Source organism: Octodon degus, unplaced genomic scaffold (genome assembly GCF_000260255.1).
Source record: "Octodon degus isolate 3935 unplaced genomic scaffold, OctDeg1.0 scaffold00102, whole genome shotgun sequence".
NCBI lineage: Eukaryota > Metazoa > Chordata > Mammalia > Rodentia > Octodontidae > Octodon > Octodon degus.
The window spans coordinates 303851-316675 of record NW_004524678.1 but is presented as its reverse complement, the minus strand read 5'-3'; the positions used below and the strand labels follow the sequence as shown (position 1 = coordinate 316675).

Genomic DNA, 12825 nt, shown 5'->3' with positions numbered 1-12825 from the left:
CTCCTGTTTTCAGCCTCCCCAGTGCTGGGATTACAGGCGTGCGCCACCATGCCCAGACTCCATTGCCAGCTCATTGTGCCCCAGGGGCCGGGCCAGGGTGCCCTGCAGAACCGGGGATCGAACCCAGGTCCCTGCACTTGCCAAAGCACGTGCTTAGCCTGTTGAGCTATCTCACTAGCTCTCAGGAAGTGATTTTGAAGTGAGGTGTCCAGTTGCCTAGGGAAAGGCTGTCCGTGACCAGCTACCCTAGAGTTGAATAAAAATGGCACGAGAAAAACCAGACCAGGGAGCGTGCCAGGTGCTTCCCTCTTGCCTTCCACCCACAGAGGGGCTGCTTTTGGTAACTGCTACTCCTGCCCTGAGCGCAGGAACCAACGGGTATACCCCGAGTTCCACAGAACAGGAGCAAAAGCATCGGCAGACAGGCCGAGCCCAGTCTGGAGAATAATTTCAGATGAACGCAGCAGCGGAGCAGGTTCCCTTGCCTCGAGGAGGAGTCACCGCCCAGTGCGCCCAATGCGAAGTGCTGAAAGTATCCTGCTGTGCCCGTGGGGGGGGGGGGGCCCAGTGCCCCCTCCCTGTTGTCTGCTGTCCACACAGCTTCTCCCTTGCCTTGCATGTGGAAGGCATCCTGATAATAACTGTCATTTCTAGGACTTGGTGACGGTATGATTTTGTGTAAGGGCCAAAGCAGAGCTGAGTCCTGTCCCGCACACCGCACACCTGTGTCGCCTCTGTCCCCAACCCTGGTGGTGGGAGGGGAGCGGGGGATTCCAAAGCTCTTTGCAGCCTCAGAGTGGAGCGACCATGTCTCTGTCACCCTCTGTGGAACTTTGGGAAGGGGCAAAAATCAAGCCAGGTAAGGTGAAGCAAGTTTAGTGGACACAAACATTTTATTTATTTATTTTTAAATCTTTCATGTATTTGGTACAGGGTCTCATTTTGCAGCTCAAACTCATAGTGATCCTCCTGTCTCGGCCTCCCTAGTGCTGAGATTACAGGTGTGCGCCACCACAACCTGTTTCTGTGGTCAGCTCTGCTTGGGGCCGGCACGGCATGCAGTGCTTGGGATCGAACCCAGGTCCTTGCACTTGCCAGGCAGGCACTTAGACCACAGAGCTATCTCCCCAGCCCAGACAAACATTTTAATGGAGTGTAAATTTTAACTTATTCACAAGGGGGGGGTGATTTTATATACACTATGTAAAGTTATATTGACTGTGTGTCCTATAACGATAATATATATATATATATATATATATATATATATATATATATATATTCAGAGAATAATTTCTTTTAAAACCTCTGGGTGGACAGGCAAGCAGGGTTGATTAAAGGTGGATTTTAATTAAAGGGAGCTGCAGACTCTTGAGTGAGCTCTCCAGCCAAGCCTGAGGTTTTTTTCTTTTCATGTAACTCCTTTGCCACGTAGCTCTAACAGTGATTGTTGTCATTTTTTAATCTAAGAAATTATTCCCTTTGGGGAGCCATCCCAAAGGCCAGCTATTCCATGGCAGTTAGAAACTACAGAAAACACTTTGCACCAGGAGTAGATTGCTCAGTGCCTGGGCACACGAACACCTTCCCCTTTCTTCTCCCTGTTGCATCCTCCAGGAATTCACCCTCCCTCCCTCCCCCATTACTGAGGACAGTGCCCTGCTGAGAGGGAGACTCTGACTTGCTGGGTCGGTTGTAGCCCCTGTGAGTGTGGAGCCAGGCAGCCAGGCAGCTTCCTCCCTGGTTCCCCAGGGTAGGAGGGAGTAAAGACGCCAAGTGAGTGACAGCAGTGAATGGCCAAGAGGAGCTCAGCCGTGGGTGTGTTCACTGCGCTCTTGGGGACAGGAAGACCTGTTTGGAGGCCAGGTTGAACTTATTTGAGCCCCCCCGTCCGGTGTTGGGCCACCCTGGGCAGCACTGAGCCCCCCAGCCCCAGGGTCACAGCCTCTCCTCCTGTTTAAGAGAGGAGCCTATTGTCCCACGCTAACATAGGGACAGACTCAGACAAGGCACTGGCAGACAGTGCTGGGCAGATGATGCTGTTGGAAATGCCGCTGTCACACCCTTGCATTCTTACATCACAAAGGAGCCAGATTTCTAAGGAGACCCTGGGACCCCACTCCAGCTGGTTCAGAATCAGCGGGAGGTGTAGACAGCTGGGGCTCCAGCTCTTCCACCCATACTGAACACTTGCGAAGCGACTGCTTGGACTCGCTCTGCCCTCCTCGCCTGAGTGAGTGACCCTGGTTCCTGCCAGGGGCGCGCTGGGGACTGCACTGGAACAGACAGATCTGGTAGCAAATGGATTCACTGTGCAGTACAATCCCTGTCACCACCAGGGACTCTTCGGGGATGGAGATGGACTCTTCCTGCAGGTGTGAGGAGGGAATGCTGCTGCTAGAGACTCCGAGGGGCCATCGAGGGGCCTTGATGGCCCCTCCGTGGTGGCCTTGAACCCAGACAGAGGCAGCAGGGATGGAGGAGGATGAGGGAGGTCATTGGGTGCCCATGCATCATCAGGAAGTTTGTCTTGGGTATTGTGACATTTGGGGACAGAAATATAGAAGGGACTGCTGGGGTGGGGAAGGGGAGTTTGGTCTGACGGGTTGGATTTGAGGGGTAGCAGGATACCAGGGGATGGATGGCATATCAGTGACCAGAAGAATAGGTCTGGAATCTAAAACACAGCGGGGTCTGAAGGACTCGGTCTCCAGGGCCACCTGTAATTGGTAGTGGGGCCTCCCTGGAGGTGTGTGAAGGGGTAGGACCGAGGGCCACTCAGGCTGCAAGAGGCACACGCACCCAGTGACATGAGCACTGTGCCCTGAGCCCCACCCATGGGTCAAGAGTGTGGAAAGCAGGGACTCTCCCCAGTGCCAGCAGCATGTCACAGACATGAATGCTGTCCCCTGGAATTGACCACCAGTTGGCCACGGCCACTACAATGAGAAGAAGGTTTCAGGACAAAGCAAGGGGACAGGTGCAGAAAGCCACAAACCAGGAGTGCGGTCGCGTGAGCAGGCCGTCGGTGTGTGATCAGGTGTCTCAAGTGTTGGGTAGAAAGGGGAGATGAGGCTGATTAGTGGCATAGGTCTTCCAGCACGCATGCGCTCCGACCCCTCGGCCTTTCTTTCCACCTCTCTCCCAAGTGTGAAGTGTCTCTGTCTCTGTCTCTCTCTGTCTCTCTCTCTCTCTCTCTCTCTCTCTCTCTCTCTCTCTCACGCACGCACGCATGCACGCACACACACACGAGAGTTTCACTTGCTCCAGTGCATTCACCCTGTTTCCAGGCTGCTCTGGAAGGCTGAGCTTTTGCTTCAGATGCACCGAGACCTGCTCCTCGAGACAGGCCTGGAACCGGAGTTAAACTAAACAGCATTAGCAATCAGTATTTCCAGCATGCCAAGATCTGATAATAGTACGGTGCACCCTGTACGTTTTTAAAGCTTTGCATATGTCCACACACCCATGCCCGACTGCAGCCTCCTAATGTAGCCCAGACAGCTGCCTGTTCTGAGGGGAGGACACACTCCAGTGTCACATCTGGGCCCCTGTTGACTGTCCTTTCTGTGCCTCATGCTGTTCACTGCCTCTCTTTTTCTGAATTCCTTCTTTCCTGTCCCTAGAGCTTCCCTCCTGGCAACATGGGGGAGGGGGGGTCCCAGGGATGGTGAGAATTTTAGGGTGAAGAAGAGGACTTGCTTGTTCTGTGTCCCCTGGTCTGGCTCAAGGTCGCGCTTGGCAGCTGTTGGTGAGTGAGAGCAGAAGGGAGAAAGCAGGCTTAAGTCACCAAAGAGTCCTGTTATTGCTGGGAAGCACGAGGCCACAGACATGTCACACCACGTGCTGCCGTCACTGTGCCGGAGCCCTCTTTTCCAAATGTCTTGTTATGGTCACAGGTCAAGGAAAAACCTCAAACCAGCTTCCTCCAAGACCCAAGAAAGCCAGGCCAGGCAGGACCAGGGGATGCTGTCCCTCCTACCTGTTCCCTGAGTGGTCTGGGTGGCAAGCGTGGACCACATTCCCGCTGTCTGCTTTCACATGAACCTCTTGCTCGGCCACGTTAGCTACTAGACATCTTCATTTCTCCTCTTTGCATTTCTCATGTAGGATTATATTTCTGGTACAGAGGATCAATAGAGACGTCTCAATGTGGAGAATTAATTCCCGCAGCCAGGCACACGGGCTGGGCTGAGTCCACTGGGGCCTCTGTTGCTTCTTAGGCTGGGCCCTCAGGCTCAGCTGAGGAGTTCATGTTGCAGAGGCAGGAAATGAGGCCTGCCGGTCCTGGTGCCACCCCGTGAATGCTGGCCTGGGGAGGCATCTGCTTAGCTGGCTGGAACCCAAGTGTCTTCTGGAGATAGCAGCAGGAAGTCACAGGGAAAAAGCTAAAGCAGAACCGCTCTGCTTGGCTCCTGGGAAATCCCACTGCACAGTGAGCATCCGGCATTATTTATTTCATCGGTGGTTGCTTTTTTGTCTGTGGTTCCACTAATAAGTAAGGTCAGATCTGGGCGGAGGGCCTGCGTGTGCTTCCAGGGGACGGCAATAGCTCCTAGCACGACCCACGTCTCCTCTGTCACCATGAACGACAGAAGCCTCCTTGTGCTGGGATGGGGGTGGGTAATGGCCTCCGACATTCATTTGCCCTCCTCAGTGATGGTGGCTGGCTGAGATGGCCTGGCAGGGACACGTGTGCCCCCAGCTTAGCTCCTGCCCTCGACAGACACGGGCTGCACAGGCCTGGTGTGAGGTAGGCACCACAGGTGGGAGCCGGGTGCCTCAGGTGACACACAGTGGGGTCCAGAGGTATGGCAGGGCTGTCTAGACACAGGCCAAAGTCAAGGACGCCTACCTGCCTCACCCCTGGGCCGAGCTGCCCCTGCCACATTTGGCAGGACGGAAGAAGACTGTCTACAACGGTCTCCCAAAAGGCAAATGAGAGCTAGGTATGGGGGCGCACACATGTAATCCCAGCACTGGGGAGGCTGAGGCAGGAGGATCACCATGAGTTCAAGCCTCTCTTGGGCTACCTATTGAGCTCGAGGCCAGCCTGGACTCCACAATGAGACCCTGTCTCAGATGCATGTGCACACGCACGCACACATTGCAGATGACCTTTGCGTAATGTGGGCTGAACAGTGGCTCTGGCCATGTTGGGACACTTTTGCTGGCTAATTAGAACTGCACCCCCTTCATCCAGCCTTCGTGTCAGTTGGGCTAAAGGCTCCACTGCAGACCCTCCCCAGTCAGCGCAGGCTCCTGCCAGCGCTAGGTGTGGCTGCTGGTACCCCCTGCCGCTCAGAGCTGGCACACCGTGCCCACGGCCGCACCACTCATTTCCTCTCGGTGGAGTCCCAGGAAAGGCTTGGGTGTGGAAGCCACTGTCCTAGGGTCTGTGTTCCCCAACATCCCTGGGAAAGCAGGATCCCGGGAATGGTTCGTTCTTCAGTGTCATCAAGCTTTTAAAATTATGGCTTTGGCTGGGGAGATAGTTCCGTGGTCTAAGCGCCTGCCTGGCAAGTGTAAGGACCCAAGTTTGATCCCCAGTCCTGCATGTCATGCAGGCTCCACACTGAGCTGGCCACCAAAACTGGGCATGGTGGTACATGCCTGTAATCCCAGTGCTAGGGAGGCTGAAACAAGAGGATTGCTGAGTCTGAGCTGCATAGTGAGACCCTGTACCAAATCCATAAATAAAATAAAATAAAAATAAAATTGTGGCCTTGCTATTCAGAGCTCTCCCATGATAGACTACTTCATTAATCAAGACCCAGTGGATAGCATCCTTCCTGTCCCAGGAAGACCTGGGCCTGCGAGGGGGTGGGGCGGTGTCACAGGGCCACAGAGGGCTCTATCAGCAAGCCAGGGACGACCCTAGCCTGACCCTTGCTCCACTGAACCCCTGGCCTGTCCAGACCTGTCATTCCTAGCAGAATCAACTTGCATCTTTTGACCAATAAGTAAGGCCTTGTATATCAAACTGTGTGTGTAGAAGATCCAGTTTTATCATATAGTATATAAAGATGTACATATAGTCCATACAGGTGTGATCCAAAAGGCAATGTTTAAATTGCAAAATGTAGTACAGTAAAAGATATGTTTCTGTTAATCCCCCCAGAACCCTCCCCTTGCTTCAAACACACTTGTCCCACCACTCTTGTCACATCTGCAGTGGCTCTGGCGTCCTCTTTCCTGAGTGTCATTAGTTGCACTGTGCTGACTGCCTCCGTGTCCTGAGTTGATTTAAAATGCTTCCCTTTCGGGACACTTTGCTTTTGAGGAAGAGCCAGGTGTGACCTGGTACCAGATCCTACGAATAAGGAGGAGGAGGATGCAGCATCAGATGGATGCTTTACAAGGCTGCCTTTCTGTTGGGTGGCGCTCGGCAGCAGCCCTGGTGCTTTGATCATACCTCAGAAAGAAATTCGGGAAAGAGGACCCCAGAGCTGCTGCAGGAAATGGCGAGCACGTGGGATGGGCGTTCGCAGCCAGGGGAGGATTTCGGGGACAATGCATTGCAGTGTCTTTTACTGTAACACACGTTTTAAATTTCACGGTATACTTTGATCACACCCCAGATAATTACACATTCTGCTATAATATTACATTGAATATATTCCCTCCAGAATTATCCTTTAAAACTCACTTCCCTGCTAAAAAAAAAAAACTCCCCTACTTCCCAGTCTCATTTAGAATAAATTCTAACATTCCAGCCTCTGAGATTGGGCTGTGGACTCCATCTTCCCCTCAGCTCTGCTCCACCAGAGCATCCCTGCTGGGCCCCGCCCACCCCAGAGCCTGTGCCCTCGCACCCTGGAGGTCCTGGTCCCCTGGGATCTCCTGTATGCCACTCACCCTGGACCCCTCAGGGCCTCGTAGCTTCTGCCTTAACACCTTTCCCTCCTCCAGGTAGGCTGTGGACTCTCTAAGGACCTCCACAGGGCGCGCCCCCAGAGGCTCCAGCTGCCTCCCTTAAGGTCGTGAGCCTCACCAGACTTCTTAAACTGTCCAAGCAGCACAGAACATAATGACCAGCAGGGACCTGCAGCTTTACAGCTGCCCCAGACCAAGGGGCTACCCTTGTCATCCTTGTGCACAGGGAAACAGAGGTTCACTCCTTCACCCAAGGTCATATAGCAGGGCCAGAATTCAAACCTGGGCCCTGGAGCCTGTGCCCGTATCCCCACCCTGCGCTGAGCAAAGGTGTGTGTGACCTGGTTCCTTTCTTGGGATCAAAGCAGGAGCAAGACAGCCATGCACTGAGCCCAGGTTGTTACCATTATTGTGAATGTAACCTAAGAAGTGTCTTTTACCAGTGAGCCTGGTGGCAGGCACCTGTAAACATAGGACTCTGGGAGAGAGAGGCAATGGGGCGGTCCCAGGTGATTAGGCTCTCACTAGGCAAATCCACTTCCCAAGTTTTCTGCTGGGCTGATGTTACCAGAAGTATCCAGGGGCCGCTTTTCTGGGGGACGCCTTGACAGGGGGCAGGGAGCAGCTGAGCCGGGCCCTTCCCCAACCTCATGGTCTCTTCTCCCCACAGGACATCATCGAGGGGGGCAGCCTGCGCGCCCCACTGCAGGAGCTGCACCAGATGATCCTGACCCCCATCAAGGCCTACAGCCCCCCGAGCACCACCCCCGAGGCACGCCGCCGGGAGCCCCCGCTGCTGGGCCCGGAGAACCCAAGCCCCGACAGCAAGGACACAACAGGCACTGTGGCTACCAGCGCCTCGGCCAGTGCCACAGCTGGGGCCAGTGGCGGGCTGCAGCCGCACCAGCTGAGCAGCTGTGATGGGGAGCTGGCTGTAGCACCCCTGCCTGAGGGGGACCTTCCTGGGCAGTTCACACGTGTCATGGGGAAAGGTGGGTTCTCCGCCTGGCACTGCTGGGCACCTCTGGGCATGGGGTAAACACACTTATTTGCAGGCAGGAGGGCACTTGGGTTGGGACTCACTCCAGCCTCTCTGAGCCCTCCACTGGGGGACCCAGGTCCCGGCCAAGATGGGCCTGGGGGAGCAAGTAGGTGGAGGAAACTGAGGACAGGGTCCTTCCCCAGCCACTGATGCCTGTCCCAAGTAAGGGGTCAGAGGGAGCACCACTGCCCACCCAGCCATGTGTCCACAACTTCCCTGTAGGCTCTATCTGCATGCAGAGCACTCTGGCGCTGGGAGCTCTGGTTATTTAGCAACTCCAGTGTGCAGCACCATGCTTCAGCTGGACAGCATGCAAGGGTGTCTCAGGAGCCTATACACGTCCTGCCTCAGGCCTGCTCCCCCACTGTCCCCACCTGGGCCCTCCTCCCGCACAGGAAGCCCTAAGGGTATCCTACCTGAGTGGTGCTGCTTGGTGGCTCTTGCTTTGGAACATGCTCATACAGTGCCCAACCTGTACCTCTGCAGTGTGACAGCCTTGCCGAGAGCTCCCCTTGCTTTACCTGCTTTTTGGCCTGTGTCAAGCACACTGGTCCTCCAAGTGTCAGTACAGTCCTCACCGAGGCTGGTAGAGCTGCCTGATCCCAGACTGTGTGCGGTATCCTCCCAAAGCCCTTCTCTGCCCAGGTCACACTGGATTGCAGCCATCCTGGGGTCTTTCCGCTCCCCATTCACTGCCAGCTCCACCAGCCACTTTTCAGGGCCTGGCTGGTGGCAGGAGTCTGCTCCATGCTCAGTGATGTCCCGTAGTGGGGGACAGCAGGCATGTAGCCTATGAGAATCACCTCACAGCCATCAATACCTGTGTGGCCCTCAGGGTGTCGGTGCCCTTGCTGCCTGGCCTGGCCTTTGCCTCCTATGCCCACCCCATGTCTGGCTTCCTGAAAATGTCCAACACTAGAATATTGTGCTTGATGGAGTATTTTGCCAGAAATCTTACGTTATTTTACACCCATGGACAGCACTAGTAACTTTTCATCTGGAAAGCAAACATTTCTTGTCCAGTATTCTAGACCATTTAAAGAATCAAGCTTTCATCAAAAGAAATGGGCAACAAAGCATGGTGATGTGGCCTGTAATCACAGCATTTGGGAGGCTGAGGCAGGAGGATTGTGAGTTCAGGATCAGCCTGGACTACCTCATAAGTCCAAGGCCAGCCTGAAGTGCATAGCAAAACCTTATCAGAAAGAAAGAAAGAAAGAAAAAAAAAAAAGAAAGAAAGAAAGAGAAAGGAAGGAAAAGAAAAGGAGAGAAAGAGGAAAGAAAGAAAAGGAAAAGAAAGGGAGGGAAGGAAAGAAAAAAGAAAAGGAAGGAGACATCTGAGCCTCAGAGTCATAGGGTGAAACCCTCCACCCCATAACTCTGCACAAGACTGAACTCCTAAAGATCCAGCTAGGAAGGAGAGGGCTCCTAGCTTGCCTGGGGACAGAATGGTAAGAGCAGAACCTTGGTCTCCCCACAGGTGACCTGGCTGAACATGGGCTAGTGGCCCTTCCCAAGGTGGACCCTGCCTTTCCAGGGCAGCCATGGTTAAGGTGGTCGGGTCTCCCCCATCAAGGGACATACAGGTGGTTCTGAGTTCTTGTTGTTACGATCTGTGCTGTACTGACCACCTTCGTCCAGAGACAGAAGAGGGCTCTGAACCTTCTTAGGGAAAGGCAGGAGCCCTGATGCGATGCCCCGCTTGGTCTGCTTGGGGCACCAGACTAGATGCCTACTTGGCTTCTTTTGTGACCCCACCTGTGTGGGCCTTGTAACCACCACCCCAGGAGTAGGAGCTGGAGGCCAGAGCGGCCCCGCATGTGGCCATGCAAACCCCACACCTGTGTCCTCCTGCACACCTAGCTTTCCTCAAGGGGGTAAGGTATTCATGAGCACAGCCCTCTGAACACGTCACCCTGCACTGTTGGAGTATCAGGTTTCCCACGCTGCCTACACGCCTGGCAGCCTGGCACCCCGCTGGCCGCGTGCCTGGGTCACAGATGCCACCCCCCACCAGCTGGGAGGCATGCGCCTGCTTCATTAAATGGTGGGGGCTGCGCACCTGCAGTAGCCCAGGTTCGGCTTGGATGCCCTGGAAGAGCTGTTGTCCAGCCAGAGCTCGCGTCTCCAGCTCTTCCTCTTCTGGTGTCTGTCAGGGCTTAATATAGAGTGGAATGACAGGAATGAACCCCACAGGCTCCTGGGCAGGGCTCCTGCAGTGACCACGCCTTGACTTCAGTGGAAGGAGGAGTCTCTGGGCCTTTTTCGGGGCCTTCCATAAAGTCCTCAGAGGAAACGCAGCCTAGGTTTGCATCGGTTTGCATTTTCTAACCTCCGTCCCCCTCCCTCTGCAGTGTGCACCCAGCTCTTGGTCTCCAGACCTGATGAGGAGAACATAAGTTCCTACCTCCAGCTCATAGACAAGTGTCTCATCCACGAGGTGAGTCGGGACCGGCTTTACTGCACTGTTTTCTCCCTGCCTAGCAACGCTTCCCTGAGTTCTGTGATGTGACCGCTTGGGCTCCCACAGTCAAATAAGAGCTCGGGCAGAACCAGCCAGTGGCAGCCTCCAACCTAGAGGTTACCTCGGGGTCCCACACCCGCAGCTCCAGTGTTGGGGGCCTGGGGACACTGCAACTGCAGGGCCACCGAGCGGTTCCCTCTAGGCTGAAGGGATTCACACATGGCGCTGCCACCCTGTCCTGGGCATTGCCAGGGGTTTTTAGCCCCAAGTGTTGAAACATTTTGTCTTTTAGTTCTGGAAATGGCAGGAAGAACGTGCACAAAAGGAACTGTGAACAGTTTGATAAAATCCATGGGTTCTATCAGAACAAGATTTGCCATGTGTTCCTTTGAAGAGGACCAAGGCAGCCCAGGGTGGTACCTGGCAAAACCTCGGTGCACGGCCCAGAGCTGGGCACAGCTGGGCTGCTGGTGGGGCCTCAGTCTAGGGTTCCTTGGGCACATACAGAGACAGGTCTGTCCCTGGCCTGGTGGACCGGCATGCACCTCCCTTGGGCCCCTTCCCTCTGCTGTCATCCTGAGTGTGCCTGGTCACCAAAGTACTTTGTCACCTTGAGGTGAGCACAGTGACCAGCTGCTGGTGCAGAGCTCAGACCAGCTGCCTTCTGAAATACTCAACTGTTCCAAAGTCTTGGCTTTTTCACTGAAAAAAAAAATAAGTGTCATCTTGCCAATGCTTGCCCCAGAGCATCCCAGTGCCATCTTGGGGTCCCCAAAGCCTTCGATGAGGGGCTTGTGGGTGCATTTACTTCAGGCAGTGCTGAGGCCCCTTCCCGCAGGCCCAGTCCAGCCCAACAGGTCCAGTCATGATGCTGCCTGTGTGGGGGCTACACCAAGGTGACAGAGAGAGGCCAGTGCTTGCAGAGGGAGGCCACCATCCCTTCCTGCTGTAGATACTGAGGTGTTTATTGAGCAGCTCCAGGAAGAGCTACCTGGGACCTGCAGTTCCTCCCACGCCTGCTGTCTGTACCAGGCCCAGATACGGGGGACGACGCATTTGCTACCACCCCTCAAGTCATCTCGGTCCTCCTGGGGCCTCCGTTGAACAGGCCAGGCCCCAGGGGTTGACACCAGCACGGAGCACGGGCTGCAGGTGGCTTCTCACTTCCTGGCACCTGCACATGCTCCCTGGACACCTGGTCCTGTGTCTCCCCATGGCCTCCCTGGCAGCCCCAAGTGACTCAGTCCAAAGGCAGCCCTCGTTCCTCACCAGCTGCTTGCTGGAGGGCAGGAAGGAGCTCGTGAGCAGTCTGCTACCTGTGTTCATGTTAGGGGTCTGTGCTTGGCCCTGGAACGGAAGAGCAGAAGAGCCCATGGGCAGAATGCAGCCACCTGGGCGAGGAGCCTCATGGCCTCGTTCCTGGCTGAGGCTGGCCAGGCACACAGGGCTGCCTTTCACAGCTGGCCGAGGCAAAGGTGTTGACTGACCAGGAATCTCCCTTCCTCTCAGAGATGAAGGTACTGCCCCTGAGAGTGGCCTGGGAGGACGGGAAAGCCCTCATCCCTGTGTCCTCTGAGACCAGCCGCTGGGATTCCTGGATGAAAACTCCAGGCTTTTCGCTCCTCGCAGCTGAGGTGTCTGTGGGAAGTGGGTTCTTGCCCGCTTTGTGGGCCTTCTCCTCAGCACAGGCACTGCAGGAGACATGGTGGTGTCTTCCCCCAGGCCGACTGTGGGTCTGGGCCTCGTGGGGACACTGGACGTGGAACTGGCTGGCTGGTTGTGTCTGGAGAGCCCACAGCTGACTCAGGGCTGCCAGTGGAGGGGCTGTTGTCAGGTGGTAGGTGCCATGGCCGTTAGCAGCCGCCCAGAAAGGAACACAGCTCTGGAGACAGAAGCCAGCTCCCAGAAGTCCCTGGGCCTGGCCACAGCTCAGCTGCAGAGGAAAGCTGGCCACCTCACTCGCTGAGCTGAGCTAAGGTCCCCAATCTGATTCAATGCAGCCTGGTACCTGTGGCGCCCTGTCCACTGGTCTGTCTGTGGAGCCATTCCCTCTCATGCTGGCCACCACAGGGAGGTCATACATGTTATGACATCCTTGGAAGGACATCTGTGACGTGCGTGAGCCATTTTCTCCCTTGTCACCTGGAAACGCAAGCCAGTTGCCCTGGTTGGCTCCACACAGGCTCGCTCTTGTAATACTGAGACTGTGAAGTCATTTGCTTTGTGCTGCTCTTGGGGCTGAAGGTCGCCGATAAACACCACGTGTGAGAAGCGGGCGCAGAGCACGCCAGAGGGCAGTGGGCTGGGGCACCTAGGAGCAGCGTGTATGACACCATTGCTAGTTGTGTGTTGTAAGTACACTCGGTGCTTTGTGCGGTGTCTCGTGTCACCTGCATCACACCCAGGTTGCAGGAGGAGTGCAGGGATTGAAGCCCTCCCCAGG

At 55.3% G+C, this 12825-nt stretch overlaps 1 protein-coding gene across 4 annotated transcripts in view; it reads left to right on the top strand.

Annotated features, from left to right (window-relative positions):
* Samd4a (sterile alpha motif domain containing 4A) overlaps positions 1 to 12825 on the top strand; it is a 221918-nt gene that overhangs the window by 182465 nt on the left and 26628 nt on the right. For 3 of the 4 annotated variants that reach the window (XM_004638735.3, XM_004638734.2, XM_023723711.1), the window contains 2 exons: positions 7547 to 7868; positions 10273 to 10358. In XM_004638735.3, the coding sequence (XP_004638792.1) occupies positions 7547 to 7868; positions 10273 to 10358 (408 nt within the window). Of the gene's footprint in view, positions 1 to 2149; positions 2234 to 7546; positions 7869 to 10272; positions 10359 to 12825 lie in introns of those variants that run through there. The other variant, XM_023723712.1, reaches the window with a different exon arrangement.